Source organism: Salvelinus fontinalis, chromosome 8 (genome assembly GCF_029448725.1).
Source record: "Salvelinus fontinalis isolate EN_2023a chromosome 8, ASM2944872v1, whole genome shotgun sequence".
NCBI lineage: Eukaryota > Metazoa > Chordata > Actinopteri > Salmoniformes > Salmonidae > Salvelinus > Salvelinus fontinalis.
Genome location: NC_074672.1, coordinates 8,301,156 through 8,317,773, shown reverse-complemented (window position 1 = coordinate 8,317,773; position 16,618 = coordinate 8,301,156). Strand labels below are relative to the sequence as shown.

The 16,618-nt window shown below is 43.0% G+C and overlaps 1 protein-coding gene across 1 annotated transcript; it reads left to right on the top strand.

The window, feature by feature from the left end:
* The first annotated feature begins 358 nt into the window (after nucleotides 1-358).
* Nucleotides 359-16,485, top strand: LOC129860465 (serine--tRNA ligase, cytoplasmic). Its single transcript, XM_055930861.1, has 11 exons — nucleotides 359-575; nucleotides 3,841-3,911; nucleotides 4,099-4,179; nucleotides 4,300-4,458; nucleotides 4,631-4,774; nucleotides 4,897-5,052; nucleotides 7,379-7,600; nucleotides 7,821-7,950; nucleotides 14,902-15,059; nucleotides 15,196-15,325; nucleotides 15,574-16,485. The coding sequence occupies exons 1-11, from the start codon at nucleotides 440-442 to the stop codon at nucleotides 15,726-15,728; spliced, it is 1,542 nt and encodes a 513-aa protein (XP_055786836.1). The 5' UTR covers nucleotides 359-439; the 3' UTR covers nucleotides 15,729-16,485.
* The last annotated feature ends 133 nt before the right edge of the window (nucleotides 16,486-16,618 follow it).

The window sequence follows — 16,618 nt, the reverse complement described above, 5'->3', positions numbered from 1 at the left end:
CTTTCCGAATGCACTGGATATTATTCAGCTTGTGCAATCTGTGTGTCTCTTCATTGGCCTGGGCTAATGTTTATTTGAATTCAAGACCAGACTGATCTCAATTTGTCAGTGTCAGAGCAGCCACTCATTTTGGTCATTTGTGTCATATTAAAAAAGATTCAGCTAATGTCTTCTGTCATGTAATAGTATTTTTTCATTAATTTTTATTTGTTTTCATCAATAATTTATTGCCTTTTCTTGTTGGTACAATACAATTGCCCATTGATAGAAATTCTATAGCTTTTGAATGAGTTATCCACATTGCAAGGTTTCGTAATGCGGGCTTTTATTTTGAAGGATTTGTCATTAGCATACGAATGTGACGTCATCATTTGGGCTTCTTGCAGAATACTACTAGTCCGGTTGCAGATCATTGCAGTTGAGGAAGCTTAGTATCAGCATGGTGCTCGATTTGGACCAATTTAGAGCCGATAAAGGCGGTGATCCTGAAGTAATCAGAGAGACGCAAAGGAAAAGGTTCAAAGACGTGTCACTTGTGGATAAACTGGTACACGCAGACACAGAATGGAGAAAATGTAAGTTCCGCCTTCTTACTAGCTATTTGCATTCATTTAATAGGATGCCTGTTGGTGTCCAAATTGCTTGCTAGTTTCGTGCATTAATAAGCAGTACTCAAAAGCCGACCTTGTAGTCACCCAAACAGAAATTGAGAAATGCAAGCATGATACGCCAGTTCACTATTAATATTCTCAGCTAAAGCCTAACTAGTTGGTAGCCTGTGCTAGCTAGGTAGCTAGCTAGTTAGCCACCAGGAGTTAGTAAATGGCTACGTAGCTAGCCAGTTTAGCTAGCTGTGCTAGCCACCTGGGATACAACCAACAATCTCCTTTCCCATGTCTAACTAGGCATATCTGACATGTAGGTGATTCATGTTTAACATAGCTAGCTAACTAGCAATGTATGGTTTAGTAGTTGAACTATCGAGAAACTCAAACGATACGTCCTCCTATTCACACTGACTGTACAATCTGACGCAATCCCCACCCAGTATGTGTAAACCCGATAGGCATCTAAATCTCCCACAGATGTTATTGGGACTAGATTTAAAATTACGTTGATGCAGATTTGACTGAGTTTTAACATGTAGACTACTCAGCTACATTGTTATGGTATGGTGGTCGCTTCAAGGCCAGGCACCACAGGCTAATAGGGATTTGTTTTTCTTTACTCTCATCAGACTGAAACTTTAGTAGTTGGAAGTATACAATAATATCTTGTATTTATGTATTCTAAGTTTTATTTTTAAATTAAAATATGCAAATTAGGCAACCCCTCCTTTAAATATGTGCTCATTTGCATATTATGAGAATTCGTTTTAACACATTGCTTCAAGGCAGAATGTTTTTGTTTCGTGATAAGACACTCAATTGTCAGACTTACAGATCAGTTTATACAAATATTGTAATTTCATGGAATTCTTTTTTTTAAAACACTGATGGATGCATATTTTGCAAATATTTAAACAAAATTTCACTTAAAATCAAAATGACACAAGATATGTGTGTGTGTGTGTGTGTGTGTATATAGATACACATACGTATGTGTGTGTGTGTATATATATTTAAAAAAAATAACGCCTCTGTAAAAGTCTGACTAAGACCTAAGAACCTGTGTGGAATAATGTCACTGTCTTTTGAAGACTGAAGGGTGTCATTTTGAGAAAATTGCCTATTAAAAATAGGCTAATATGCAGTTTTGTGCAAATTCTCATATCACTTTGCCAAATTTGTATGGCTGTTGAAATGTGTTAATTAATCAGCAATGCCTGCCCCATATGTAAGCCCCTCTTTGAGTTGTTGCTGGTGCCGCTTTTACTTTCTTGACGGTGTCATGTGACATGCGCCTACGCTTGGCACACTCCATTGAAGCAGCATCAGCTCTCACAACTCCTCTCTGATTGCTTCCAGTGTCACCAAAGTGCTGTCAAGCCACAATTTGTTCATCACATTTTGATGTAGCAGTGGATCCCTCATTGAACGTGGCTACTGCCAGTATGGCTGCTCCGTCAATGTGGCTTTTGCCCAAGAAGACAGTTTTGGGGCATCGCGACCATATTACAGAGTTCAGACATTCATTTGCGTTCTGGGTTCCTTCGTGCTACATTCTTTTGAGGAAGTTATCATTTGACATCCTATGATATACAGGTACCATTTTTTGTGCAACCTCTATTAAAAAATGTATGCCCTTCAAGGTTTTTGACAGGGTGGATCTTCATCATTTTCTAGGGCTCGCTGGTACCAGCACAAATGCACACACCTATCCCGTAGTTGGAAGGGAATCCTCTCTTGTGCCAAGTGCGAAGGATACATGAATGTCTATGATGGTATCCTCATCCTCCTTCAGAAACTCTGCTCTGTCTGGTCTATATCTGTGTATGCTCTTCTAATTATCTTTGCAGCACTTTCCATTTACTGTAGCCCTCTGAATCTGCAACTAAAGTGGGGTCCTTATTATGTATGTCAACATTAGTCATAACTGCAGGACTAAATATCAGCATGTTACCCTATGTAAATATTAGCATATTTACTTTATGTAAAGCTAATTTCTCACTAATCACATTAGGCTACAGCCCTATGACACTGTTGGTCAATGTGACAGTCTCATTGTATAGTTATGTTTTCCTGTCACTCGGTTTTATTCACTTTGAATACATTTAGCTGGAGCAAGGAAATGAATATTATTTATACACAGCAAGTCACCTGACAATGGGCTACTCTCCCTTTTTTATTTACCTGTCATTCTCCTGTCATGTCTCTGATATGAGCTGAGACGCAAGGAGGGAATCCCTAGGACTTTGCTTATTTTCTTAAGAGCGGCGTAACCAAGTCCAAGTTCGTGGGCTAGATGAACCATCCTCACATTTTTATCAAATGCCACCTCCCTTGGAGCACTCCTGCAGCCTGGACAGAATTACAGAATCCCTGGTTGGTGTGGTCTATGGTGATTTCCAGTCCAGTGTTTAGACACCTAGGGCAAATCAAATCATGTACAAATTGGTTTATTTGTGACGTGGAATAAAAGCCACTGTTGGCTGGCTGCTGTCTGGTTGATCGCTGCTAGTTGTCATCTTCATCTCAACTAATTTGCGCCTGGATGCGTTGTCGCCGGGTTACCTTCTTTTCCCATACATGTATTGCCACTGCCTCGATCAGGCACTCCCCCCCCCCCCCCCCCCCCCCTCTATTTTTCAAGATTCTATCTTTTTTTTTCTCTCTTTATGTGGATTCCTCGCGGGAGATATTTTCAAACAAGGAAGTGCTGCGTGGCACGTGAGGCGTTTTAACCAATCAGGTTGTCGGTAAGGGCCTCAACGCCAGTAACCGATCGGATGTCAGGATATTACTCCTCTTTAAGCACATGGCGCTACGCCTAGAAAGGATATAGCCATGTATGGACTAGCTAATGATATATCCCGGAAAACAAGCTTTTGAATGATATGTAATTCAACATGGAGAGTTTTAAAAATAGCGTTTGAAGTTCTACATGAAACATGCTATCAAGAACGACATTCATGGTACGTCTGGTTGACGGAGTTGGGATACAATGATACAAATAAAGTATTATTTTTTTTGTACATTTTATTACAGTATGGAAGTTATAGTTACAAAATATCCCAAAATCTGAAAATGTACAAATGGAAGCAAAATCCCAATTTTTGCCTGTAGTGTCTGGCCTTAATGTCTCCTGTCAGTGTCACTAACATCAATGTCAGCTACCTGCCATGACACACCATTTATTGATGCGTGTAATGTCGACCCTTGTCTTTTCAATGCTCACCAGGTCGTTTTACTGCCGACAACCTCAACAAGGCGAAGAATTTATGCAGCAAAACCGTTGGAGAGAAAATGAAGGTATAGGGGACATCCTGTGATGCTGGTGAACAATCCAGCCACCCCTCAGTCGTTTACATAACCTAATGTTACATGGCTACCTGTCCCCCCCCCCCCCTCATTCTGAAAGCATGTCATGTTCTATTCTATGTGCAGATAGTGTTTCTTTCTAACCGTTCACCCTGTTCCTGGGCTTTTCTGTATACAGAAGAAAGAGCCAATTGGGGAGGATGATTCTCTCCCAGGAGACGCCCAGAACTTGGAGGCCCTAACAGCAGACACACTAGCGGTAGGTCAACTCGCTAGCTAGCACTTCATCGAAATGCTGATTGGCGTCTTTATGGAAGATTCTATTGGACTTGTGGGTGCCATACCATGAGTATTTTTCATTTCTCTTTCCTCCCTTTAGCCCCTCACGGTCACCCAGATCAAGAAGGTCCGTCTGCTTGTGGATGAGGCCGTGCAGAAATCTGACAGTGAGAGGGTAAAGCTGGAGGAGGAGCGCTTTCAATACCTGCGGGAGATCGGAAACCTCTTGCATCCGTCTGTGCCCATAAGTAATGATGAGGTGGGTGTCAAGGAATTGTAATTCCCATCACCAGCAATAAGGAGATGGATGGAAGTAAACATTGCTTCTGGAAGAAAACACTAAGTCCGCTGTCTCTGTCTCATGCATTTTGTTTTGCCTCTTTTTGTTTACTTTTCTACTCTCTAATTTCCCTTCGCTATCTCCCTGGCAGGATGCTGATAACAAAGTGGAGCGCACTTGGGGAGACTGTACTGTGCAGAAGAAGTATTCCCACGTGGACCTGGTAGTCATGATCGATGGCTACGACGGAGAGAAAGGAGCTATAGTGGCAGGGAGCCGTGGCTACTTCCTCAAGGCAAGTTCTTAGTCACGCACTGTCACATGTAGCCAATACTCACAGGCCTGATTCAAACCAGGTGTAATTCCATTCAACTATGATCGTTATCCTTACTGACTCTTCCCCTTTTCTGTTTTTAGGGGCCACTAGTTTTCCTGGAGCAGGCATTGATCAACTATGCTCTGCGGATGCTCCACAGCAAGAGCTACCAAATGCTCTACACCCCCTTCTTCATGAGGAAAGAAGTCATGCAGGAGGTGGCCCAGCTCAGCCAGTTTGATGATGAACTTTACAAGGTATGATGTATTTCAAATTAATCTTCCTTCCATTTCTATTGCAGGATAGGGCTGATGTACAGTTATTTTTCATGGCTTTTAGCTTTAATGTTTACACAGATGTAGATTTGATGTTCATTTTCTTAGAGAGCAACTAGTCATCGCAGCAGTGGGTGGCGCAGCAGTGGGTGACTCAGGGCTGCTCATTTCTCTTAAGTGGAGATTTTTGCTTTTATCTCTCACCTCATCTCCTCATTTGAGTTCCATACTTGTCCACTCAAGCTTATCAGTGTTGCCAACTATTGCCCACCAGGTGCCCTTGGAGTTCCTCAATGAGCTGATTTCCTGACGATGGCTCACCGCTCGTCGTACTTGGCAACTTCAACCTCCCGAAGTCTGCCTTAGATTCACTTCTTTCCAACTGTATTTCCCCTCTTTGTCTCTTTTGACCTCGCCCTTTCCCAAAAACGAGGCATATTAAACTTCCCGGAGGACCGATCAGCCTTCCATTCTCTACCTTCTCTTCTGTATGTGCTGCTAAAGCCACTTTCTATCACACTAAATTTCAAGCTTCTGCCTCTAACCCTAGGAAACTATTTTCCACTTTCTCCTCCCTCCATAATCCTCCACCCCCTCCCTCTCTGCGGACGACTTTGTCAACCACGTTGAAAAGAAGGTTGATCTGCTCCTCATTCACTCAGCCTATTGAGTCCATTGGTCCCACTCACACAGAATTACGCTATGCCTTCACTTCTTTCTTCCCTCTCTCTCCATATGAAATCCTGCGACTAGTGAGGTCTGGTCGCTCGACCCCATCCTCTCTTCGCCAGACGATCTCTTGAGACCTTCTCACTTCCCTCATCAACTCATCTCTGACCACTGACTGTGTCCCCTCTGACTTCAAAATGACCCGAGTCGCTCCCCTCAAGAAACCAACACTCAACTCCTCTGACCTCAACTATAGAACTTTTTTCCTTTCTTTCCAAACACATGAGCGTGCGGTCTCTGACCAGTTCTGTCGCTATCTTTCTCAGAATGATTTTCTTGACCCTAACCAGTCAGGCTGAAAGACTGGTCATTCAAGCAAGACTGCTCTTCTTTGTGTCACGGAGGCTCTCCGCACTGCCAAAGCTGACTCACTCTCTCTGTTCGCATGTCCTAGATCTATCTGCTGCCTTCGATGCCATGAACCATCTGATCCTCCTCCCCACCCTCTCAGAGTTGGGCGTCTCAGGCTCTGCACACACTTGGATTGCATTCTACCTGACAGCCCGCTCTTACCAGGTGACGCGGAGAGGATCGGTGTCTGCACCACACTCTCACGACTGGTGTCCCCCTGGGCTCCGTTCTAGGCCCTCTATACATCAGTCACTCGGCTCAACTATGTGGATGACACTCGACTACTTTTCTCCTTCTGACACCCAGGTGGCAACATGCTTCTCTGTGTGTCTGGCAGATATCTCAGCTTAAATGTCAGCCCAAAACCTCAAGCTCAATATCGAGAAGATGGAGCTGCTCATCTTCTCGAAAGGCCTGCCCGCTCAAAGACCTTTCCATGACTGTTGACAACTCCATGGTCCCCCCCCCCCCCTCCTCCCAGAATGCAAAGAACCTTGGCGTGACCCTGGACAACACCCTGTCATTCTCTGCAAGCGTCAAAGCAGTGACTCGCTCCTGCAGGTTCATGCTTTAAAACCTCCGTAGAGTACGACCTTGCCTCACATCTGGACTACTACAACTCTGTTGGCTGGGCTCCCCGCTTGTACCACGAAACCCCTGCAACTTATCCAGAACGCTGTAGCCCACCTGGTTCAACCATTCTGAGTTTTCCCATGTTACCCCACTCCTCCACTGGCTTCCAGTCGAGGCTCACATCCACTACAAGACCATGGTACTTGCCTACAGAGCTGCAAGAGGAACCGCCCCTCCCTACCTTTAGGCTATGCTCAAACCAAACACTCCAACCCGAGGACTCCAGCTCTCACCCCTACGGGAGGGCAGCTCCCGCTCGGCCCAGTCAAAGCTTTTCTCTGTCCTGGCACCTTAATGGTGGAACCAGATTCCCCCTGAAGCTAAGACAGTCTCTGACCATCTCCCGAAAACATCTGAAACCCTACCTCTTCAAAGAGTTAAATATACTTAAATCCCACAGCCTCACCCCACCCCCTTTTATTTAGGATGAATTTATTTACTGTGTGTGGTTGGCCCACTTAGCACAGTAATCTTAAGATAGCTAACCTTAAGTCGCTCTGGATAAGAGTGTCTGTTAAATGACAAAAGTAAAATATACTGATTTTTATTTTATTTTATTATTTACTCTGTGCCCTCCCTGCTTGTTGTCTCTCAGGTGATTGGGAAGAGCAGTGAGAAGTCTGAGGACACGGCCATTGACGAGAAGTATCTGATTGCTACCTCGGAGCAGCCTATTGCAGCCTTCTTGAGAGACGAGTGGCTGAAGCCAGAGGAGCTGCCCATTCGCTACGCCGGCCTCTCCACCTGCTTCAGACAGGAAGTGGGCTCCCACGGCCGTGACACCCGAGGCATCTTCCGGGTGCACCAGTTTGAGAAGGTCAGTGGACATGGGTGTGTCATGGTCAATGCAGAAAAGGCCACAGCTTTGTTGGAGTACATTGCATTTTATAGGCCTAATTGAAGAAGGATGAAGTCCTGTTATTGATCATTTACAGATCATGTCAAGCGATAGACATTTTTCAGAGGAGAACATTGTTTTTTTTAATAGGGCCTCAGCTAGTGATGGCCAAATACTAATCAACACTCTCTCCATTCAGATTGAGCAGTTTGTATTTGCCTCTCCTCATGACAACAAGTCCTGGGAGATGATGGATGAGATGATTGGAACTGCTGAGGAGTTCTACCAGACACTAGGGATCCCCTACCGCATCGTTAACATAGTGTCAGGTAGGTGCTGCAGATAGTACTACCCAACACACCTGTTCCTCTCTGGGACGGAGACGTAATGGTCACTGGCCAATTCCATAGGAGATTGGCCAAAAGATGTTATGAATCTTTCTGAAATTAAATCCATAGATGTATGGATTTTGGGGGAAGGATGCCTAGCAGATCTTTTGAAGTCAGTATCCAAAATGATTATTGAGAAATAATTGGTTAAAGTTTGGAAATTTGATATTTTGACCATTCCCAGGGCTTTTGTGAGACACTACAACAATGAGTCTGTAGATGCTACAAAGCCAGTCATTTGAAACCTGAAATATACAGTGCCTTCGGAAAGAATTCAGACCCCTTAACTTTTTTCACGTTGTTATAAAACTGATTCAATATTTTTTTCCCCCTTAATCTACATACAATACCCCATAATGACAAAGCGAAGACAGGTTTTTAGAAACTGTTCATTTATTTTAAAAAACATACCTTATTCAGACCCTTTGCAATGAGACTTGAAATTGAGCTCAGGTACATCCTGTTTCCATTGATCATTCTTGAGATGTATCTACAACTTGATTGGAGTCCTGTGTGAAATTCAATGGATTGGACATGATTTGGAAAGGCACACCTGTCTATATAAGGTCTCACAGTTGACGGTGCATGTCAGAGCAAAAACCAAGCCATGAGGTTGAAGGAATTGTCCGTAGAGCTCCGAGACAGGATTGTGTCAAGGTGCAGATCTGGGGAAGGGTACCAAAAATATTTTCCAGCATTGAAGGTCACCAAGAACACAGTGGCATCCATTATTCTTAAATGGAATAAGTTTGGAACCACCAAGACTCTTCCTAGAGCTGGCCACCCAGCCAAACTGAGCAATCGGGGGAGAAGGGCCTTGGTCAGGGAGGTGACCAAGAACGATATTCACCCTGACAGATGGAAAACACTGCAGCTAATGCTCCCAGGTGATATGTATTAACAACGTTTCAACCCTTAGGTCTTCATTAGGCATCCATATCCCAGGTGGGTGTGGAAGGTCCTATACAGTGCCTTGCAAAAGTATTCATCCGCCTGGCGTTTTTCATATTTTGTTGCATTACAACCTGTAATTTTATTTGGATTTCATGTAATGGAGATACACAAAATAGTCCAAATTAGTAAAGTGAAAAGAAAAAAACATTTCAATTTTTTTTCCTGAAAAATGGTGCGTGCATACATAATTATTTGAAGTCCACCTGTGTGCAATATATTTAAGTGTCACATGATCTCTCTCTCTCTGTGTGTATTGTGGTAAACCGTTGGGTTGAGCGTGCAGAGATTGACACAGACAGGGAGGCTTTAGTCAGAAAAACAACTTTGCTTAAGACAGAAAATAAATGTATCAAAGGTTTTGCTTGGTCTTCCTTCTCTCTCTTAACTGGTGTCCGTCTCTCTCCCGCGGTGTGTCATTGTGCTCCTTTTATTTAGCTTCCACGGCTGGTTGGCATTTTCCTCTAATTAGCTGTCTGTGTCGATGCCCAGGTCCCGTATTCCCAGCAGAGGGAGCCAACATCGCCTAACGTACCTCCCCTCTATTACCATCCCCCGGGGTAGACCTCCGTGTGTGTGTGTGTGTATATATATATATATATACACACACACACACACACACACACACACATCTTAGCTTAAATCACAACTTTGAACATCACACGGAGCACCATTAACCTGTCTAAGATCAGCGTGGCGCCAGCGGCACCCCCCCCCCCACTGAAAAACCAGTGCCGCGAAATTCAAAAAAAATATTTTTTTAAAATATTTAACTTTCACACATTAAAGTCCAATACAGCTAATGAAAGACACAGATCTTGTGAATCCAGTCAACATGTCCGATTTTTAAAATGTTTTACAGGGAAGACACAATATGTAAAGATGTACATCTATTACCTAAAAACACATTAGCATAATCCACCATCTTTTATTTGTCCACCAACACCAGTAGCCATCACCAATTCGGCTAAACTAAGATATTTATAGCCCCTAACCAACAAAAAAACTCATTAGATGACAGTCTGATAACATATTTATGGTATGGGATAGGTTTTGTTAGAAAAAAGTGCATATTTCAGGTAGATGGCATAGGTTACAATTGCACCCACCGTCACAAATGGAATAGAAAAACTACTTAGAGCAACGTGTTTACCTACTTACTAATCATCAAACATTTCGTAAAAATACACAGCATACACGAATCGAAAGACACAGATCCTGTGAATACAGACAATATTTCAGATTTTCTAAGTGTCTTACAGCGAAAACACAATAAATCGTTATATTAGCATAGCACATACCACATAGCAGCCCAGCATTGATTCTAGCCAAAGTGAGCGATAACGTCAACATCGCCAAAAGATATTAATTTTTTCACTAACCTTCTCAGAATTCTTCCGATGACACTCCTGTAACATCACATTACAACATGCATATACAGTTTGATCGAAAATGTTTATATTTAGCCCCCAAAATCATGGTTAGACAATGTGAAATGTAGCTCAGTTGGTCAGAAAATGTCCTTGCGCCACTTAGACAGTGATCTACTCTTATACATAAATACTCATAAACGTGACTAAAAAATATAGGGTGGACAGGGATTGATAGACAATTTAATTCCTAATACAATTGCGGTATTACATTTTTTAATTTATCCTTACTTTTCAATACAGTTTGCGCCAAGCGAAGCTACGTCAAAAAACATGGCGTCCTAAGCCACTAAAATGTTTCGACAGAAACACGATTTATCATAATAAAAATGTCCTACCTTGAGCTGTTCTTCCATCAGTATCTTGGGCAAAGGATCCTTTCTTGGGAGGAATCGTCTTTTGGTGGAAAGCTGTCCTCTTGCCATGTGGAAATGCCAACTGCGTTCGGGATGAACTGAAAGCGTGCCCACCTATTCACAGCGTTAAAGAAATAAATGTCCCAAAATCGCACTAAACGGATATAAATTGCTATAAAACGCTTTAAATTAACTACCTTATGATGTTTTTAACTCCTATAACGAGTGAAAAGATGACCGGAGAAATATAACAGGCTAAACTAACGCTTGGAACAGGAGAGGGTCGGTGTCCTCCACGCGCGTGACGCACCAAGAAAAGACTTGCTAGCTACAGGGTTTTTTGATTTATAGGGCCTGTGAACGCGCAATCGACCCCATTGGAATCGTCATCACGTAAAGGCATCCAGGGGAAGACGTAAGAAGTGTCCGTACAGTCATAGCAATATCAGTGCCTTTTTAACTGACTTCAGAACAGTGGCCAACATTTCTGAAATCTGAATCCATGTCAGGGAAATTGCTGTAGAATGGGCTCTGTTCCACTTAGAGACAAAATTTCAACTCCTATAGAAACTATAGACTGTTTTCTATCCAATAATAATAATAATATGCATATTGTACGATCAAGGATTTTGTGGGAAGCCGTTTCAAAAATTACCCAATTAGCATAAATAGTCTAAACAGCGCCCCCATCCCCAACAGGTTAAATCCATTATTAGAAAAATGGAAAGAATACCACAACAAACCTGCCAAGAGGGCTGTCCACCAAAACTCACAGACCATGCAAGGAGTGCATTAATCAGAGTGGCAACAAAGAGACCAAAGATGACCCTGAAGGAGATGCAAAGCTCCACAGTGGAGATTGGAGTATCTGTACATAGTACCACTTTAAGCCGTATGTTACGCACGTCTCTGAAGAGGGAACGCAACACCCTGCTACAACTCAACTCCCCGTGAAGTGAAAGAGGTATGGGACTGTAGGTGTGAGAAAGGATGACAAAAGGCAGAATTGACCGTTTACTAGGATTTTATTCCTTTACACGGTAATATGGGTAAAGGGGGCTGGACGGAACCAAAGAAAGTAAATGTCAAAGCCCCCCCCTCTCCTATCTAACCTGCCTACCCACTACTTACCTAACTTAGCACCACCTGGTGCCCTAACCAAAATACAGGGGGTGGTCTGCCCAGGTCTTACCTAGTGTGCCTAGACAGTGAATATACTACGGGTATATGTATGCCCGCGGGCCTCTTGCCTAAGCACTCCCTAGGTGCCTCCCCCCCTGGGAACAAAATGAAACAGAATAACAATTACTCAAACAAACTAAGAAACGAAGGACATCAAATAAGCTCTATCTGAAAATGCAACAAATTAACACAGTACATACCAAATCGCTTTCTGATAAATAACCAACACTATATAACCCTCAGCTCCCTGAAAAACGACCAACACAGCTCTCGGCAATTGAATTCCCTATATCACAATCAAACTCTCTGCATTCTCTCTCAGCAAAAATCTCTCTTCCCTCTGAACAACAGAACACTGGCTTTTATAGCTTCAGAAGGCATTGGTAATTGGAGACAGCTGCGTCCTGAAGAGGGGGCAGGGTCAGCTCTCCAATCATCAATTGGGGCCGACCAATCAGCTGCTTGGGAAGAATTCAGGAAGCCATCTCCTGAAACACACACACTCAAATACAAACTACAACACAGAAACTGGGGAACGTAACACCGTACACTCCACAGAGCTGGGCATTACGGAAGAGTGGCCAGAAAAAAATAAGCAAAATCTGCAAAAACTCCCCAAACAACATATGGAAGAAGGTACTCTGGTCAGATGAGAATAAATTGAGCTTTTTGGCCATCAAGGAAAACGCTACGTCTGGTGCAAACCCAACACCTCATCACCCTGAGAATACCTTCCCCACAGTGAAGCATCGTGGTGGCAGCATCATGCTGTGTGTTTTTCATCAGCAGGGACTGGGAAACTGGTCAGAATTGAAGGAATGATGGATGGCGCTAAATACGGGCAAATTCTTGAGGGAAACCTGTTTGTATTCCAGAGATTTGAGACTGGGACGGAGGTTAACCTTCCAGCAGGACAATGACCCAAAGCATACTGCTAAAGCAACACTTGAGTGGTTTAAGGGGAAACATTTACATTTCTTGGAATGGCCTAGTCAAAGCCCAGACCTCAAACAAATTGAGAATATGTGGTATGACTTAACCCATCCAACTTGAAGGAGCTGAAGCAGTTTTGCCTTAAAGAATGGGCAAAGATCTCAGTGGCTGGATGTGCCAAGCTTATAGAGACATACACCAAGAGACTTGCAGCTGTAATTGCTGCAAAAGGTGGCTCTACAAAGCATTGCCTTTGGGTGGTGAATAGTTAGGCAACAAAATAAGAAAAATGCCAAGGGGGTGAATACATTCGCAAGCCACTGTATATGGGGGCAGTACTCTGTTAAGAGAATTATGTTCTCACTGTTCATAAACTGAACTTCAATTAAAAAACTCTGACTGTTACCAAGAATATGTAAGGTTCTTGTTGAAATGAAACAGAGGCCAGTCTACAATAGTCAGAATGTTTGTTTATTTACGAGAGCTCTCCTTATAATTTCCTGTACATTGGTTTATTTACCTCTCATTTCGTCATAAATGTCCTTCTCAGACAATATAGTTCACAAGTCTTCTCCTACTCATACATTGCCTGCCACATGTTATACAATCTACTACAAGCCCAAGGTCTCTCCCCTCCCTGGGTGGGGAGACTTCCTTCCCTGTTATCAGTTTCACAGTGGTCACAAGTTGTCTGCCACAGTTCCTCTTCTCTTATGGACAAACATTCTCCATCATTATACAGAGACAGAGTAGAATTCTGTTAGTTATAGTTCTACGTTAAATGTATACATCATTTAGTCATTATTCATGAAATTCATAACATACTCAGTGACATCACCTTCCTGAAACAGGATGTAAAATAAAATGTGAACATAGGTTCTTGGTCAGGGAGGTGACCAAGAACCCGATGGTCACTCTGACAGATCTCCAGAGTTCCTCTGTGGAGATGGGATAACCTTCAAGGAAGACAACCATCTCTGCAGCACTCTACCAATCAGGCCTTTATGGTAGTGGCCAGATGGAAGCCACTCTTCAGTAAAAGGCACAGGACAGCCTGCTTGAATTTTGCCAAAAGGCACTTAAAGGTCTATCACACCATGAGAAACAAGTTTCTCTGGCTTGATGAAACCAATATTGAACTCTTTGGCCTGAATGTCACGTCTGGAGGAAACCTGGCACCATCCCTACGGTGAAGCATGGTGGTGGCAGCTTCATGCTATGGGGATGTTTTTCAGCGGCAGGGATTAGGAATCTCGTCAGGATCGAGGGGAAAGATGAACTGCGCAAAGTACACAGATCCTTGATTTAAAACCTGCTCCAGAATGCTCAGGACCTCAGACTCGGGCAAATGATCACCTTCCAACAGGACAACCCTAAGCCCACAGCCAAGACCATGCAGGAGTAGCTTCGGGCCAAGTCTCTGAATGTCCTTGAGTGGCCCAGCCAGAGCCTGGACTTAAACCTGATCGAACATCTCTGGAGAGACCTGAAAATAGCTGTGCAGTGACGCTCCCCATCCAACCTGACAGAGCTTGAGAGGATCTGCAGATAAGAATGGAAGAAACTCCCCAAATACAGGTGTGCCAAGCATGTAGCGTCATATCCAAGAAGACTCAAGGCTGTAATCACTGCTAAAGGTACTTCAACTAAGTAAAGGGCCTGAATAGTTATGTATATTTGCTATTTAAGTTTCTTTTTATTTTTCATTATGGGTTATTGTGTGTAGACTAAGGGGGGGAACTGTTTTGTCCATTCTAATAAGGCTAAACTAACAATGTGGAAAAATTCAAGGGGTCTGAGTTCTTTTCGAACGCGCTGTAAGTAATGTTTGATCAATAATACAGTTTCTTTACCCACTCATGACAATAACCATAACTTGTATGCGTTAACTTGATGTTCAATAATAACCTTCACATTTTATCCTGCGTGATTTACATTTGACACAACGGACATTTCCCATGGGAGCAGTTTGAGTCTCTTACTATCCACGTTTTCTAGCTGGTTTGTCTGAGCCTTGGTGTCTGTCTGCTCCCACCCAGGTGCTCTGAACCATGCAGCCAGTAAGAAGCTGGACTTGGAGGCCTGGTTCCCAGGGTCCGCAGCCTTCAGAGAGCTGGTCTCCTGCTCCAACTGTCTAGACTACCAGGCTCGTCGGCTGCGTATCCGCTACGGACAGACCAAAAAGATGATGGACAAGGTGAGAGTACCCAGTCTTTCCATAGAAAACTCTCCCATTATAACGTTGATAGTTCTGGATTTGCTTCCATAATCAAAAAGTCACATTTGAGGGGAGTATTTGAACCAGTTCACATGACTCTTCCTGTGTTCTTTAGGCCGACTATGTGCATATGCTCAACGCGACCATGTGTGCCACCACACGTGTAATGTGTGCTATCCTGGAGACGTACCAGACGGAAGACGGTATCATTATTCCAGAGGTACTCCGGAACTTCATGCCTCCAGGTGAGCCACAGTTTTTTTTATTTTATTTTTTATTTTATTATTTACAGGGTTTGTGAAGGGGCGTGCAATACGTGTGCCATATGCATGGAAGGTAGTGAGAAGAAACAAGCTTTCATGATCGCAGAGTACTTAAACATATATAGATTTACCTCTATGCATATTTGATGACTAGTATTGCCATGAAAGCCGTTTGTGTGTGTGTATACTGAATGTGTACACCTTCATTCCTATTCTATACATTTTCTTAGGTATGACAGAGATGCTGAAGTTTGTAAAGCCTGCCCCTATTGATGTGGAGATGTCCAAGAAGCAGAAGAAACAGCAGGATGGAGGGAAGAAGAAGCAGGGAAGTGGAGACCAGCTCCAGAACCAAGTGGAGAACATGTCTGTCAACGATTCCTAGACCCCATCATCCCCATTCTTACACTCCCTTCACTCTCACCACATCTGAAAATGGACTCCTCCATCCTATCACCAATACATCTATCTCATTGTGCTCTGGGTCTAGTGACCAGTCTCCTCTCCCAGAGAAAAGGTTCAGCCTAAAACAGACAGTTATCATGACCCCTTTTCTACTGTATGAACAGAATACATACTGAAAGGTTAATTATGAAAGGGAAAGGCCAAAGTATTGCTAGTTAGTGGGAAAGGGGCTGTTAACAGTTTTGGGGCAATAGTAATGTTAGGTCTGCTGCTTGCAATTATCGTAACTGTGTAAGATCCAAACAATATCAAGTCTGAATTCTGTGAAATTTCGTTTGAGGCTCGTTATTTCAAAATGTTTTCAAAGTAAGGTGACGTGAACAATCAATCAACGTCTTGAGTCGGGCACAGCGGTGTGTGTGTGTGTGTAGGATGCTTTTAGTTATACAGTTGCTTTGAAGTTCTTAACTACATTTTAATTGTCTGAATGAATATCACCATAAATCACAACTATCCTCTGTAAATTCAGAAGGGCTGGGGTCATGAGACATCTGGACTCTCTTGTTTGGGCTTTTTGTGACACTGCTCTCCCCAAACTCAATAGGAGTTTTCCAACATTGTTGCTTGAGATCATTTGCTTCTAGTGCTTGTCAGGATAATACGATGTCTATGTACTCGTGTAAGACGAGGCATTGATGAAGTGGCACCACTCTAACAATAAATAATATGAAAAATGACTTTCCTAGAGTATTTTTCCTAATGATATGAAATGTCAGTGACTGCAGAAGGTTGCGGTTGATACAGATATTGCTATCAGATAGCATCTTGACTCTGAACTGAAGGACAGCCGATGAAGAGCAATAAGGAAGA

Excerpts from the sequence above, each read along its gene's own strand:
- LOC129860465 (XM_055930861.1), top strand. The coding sequence starts at position 440 with ATGGTGCTCGATTTGGACCAATTTAGAGCCGATAAAGGCGGTGATCCT. Across the intron at positions 4,775-4,896 it reads GCCGTGGCTACTTCCTCAAG|GGGCCACTAGTTTTCCTGGA; the intron begins GCAAGTTCTTAG and ends TTCTGTTTTTAG. Across the intron at positions 15,326-15,573 it reads CCGGAACTTCATGCCTCCAG|GTATGACAGAGATGCTGAAG; the intron begins GTGAGCCACAGT and ends ACATTTTCTTAG.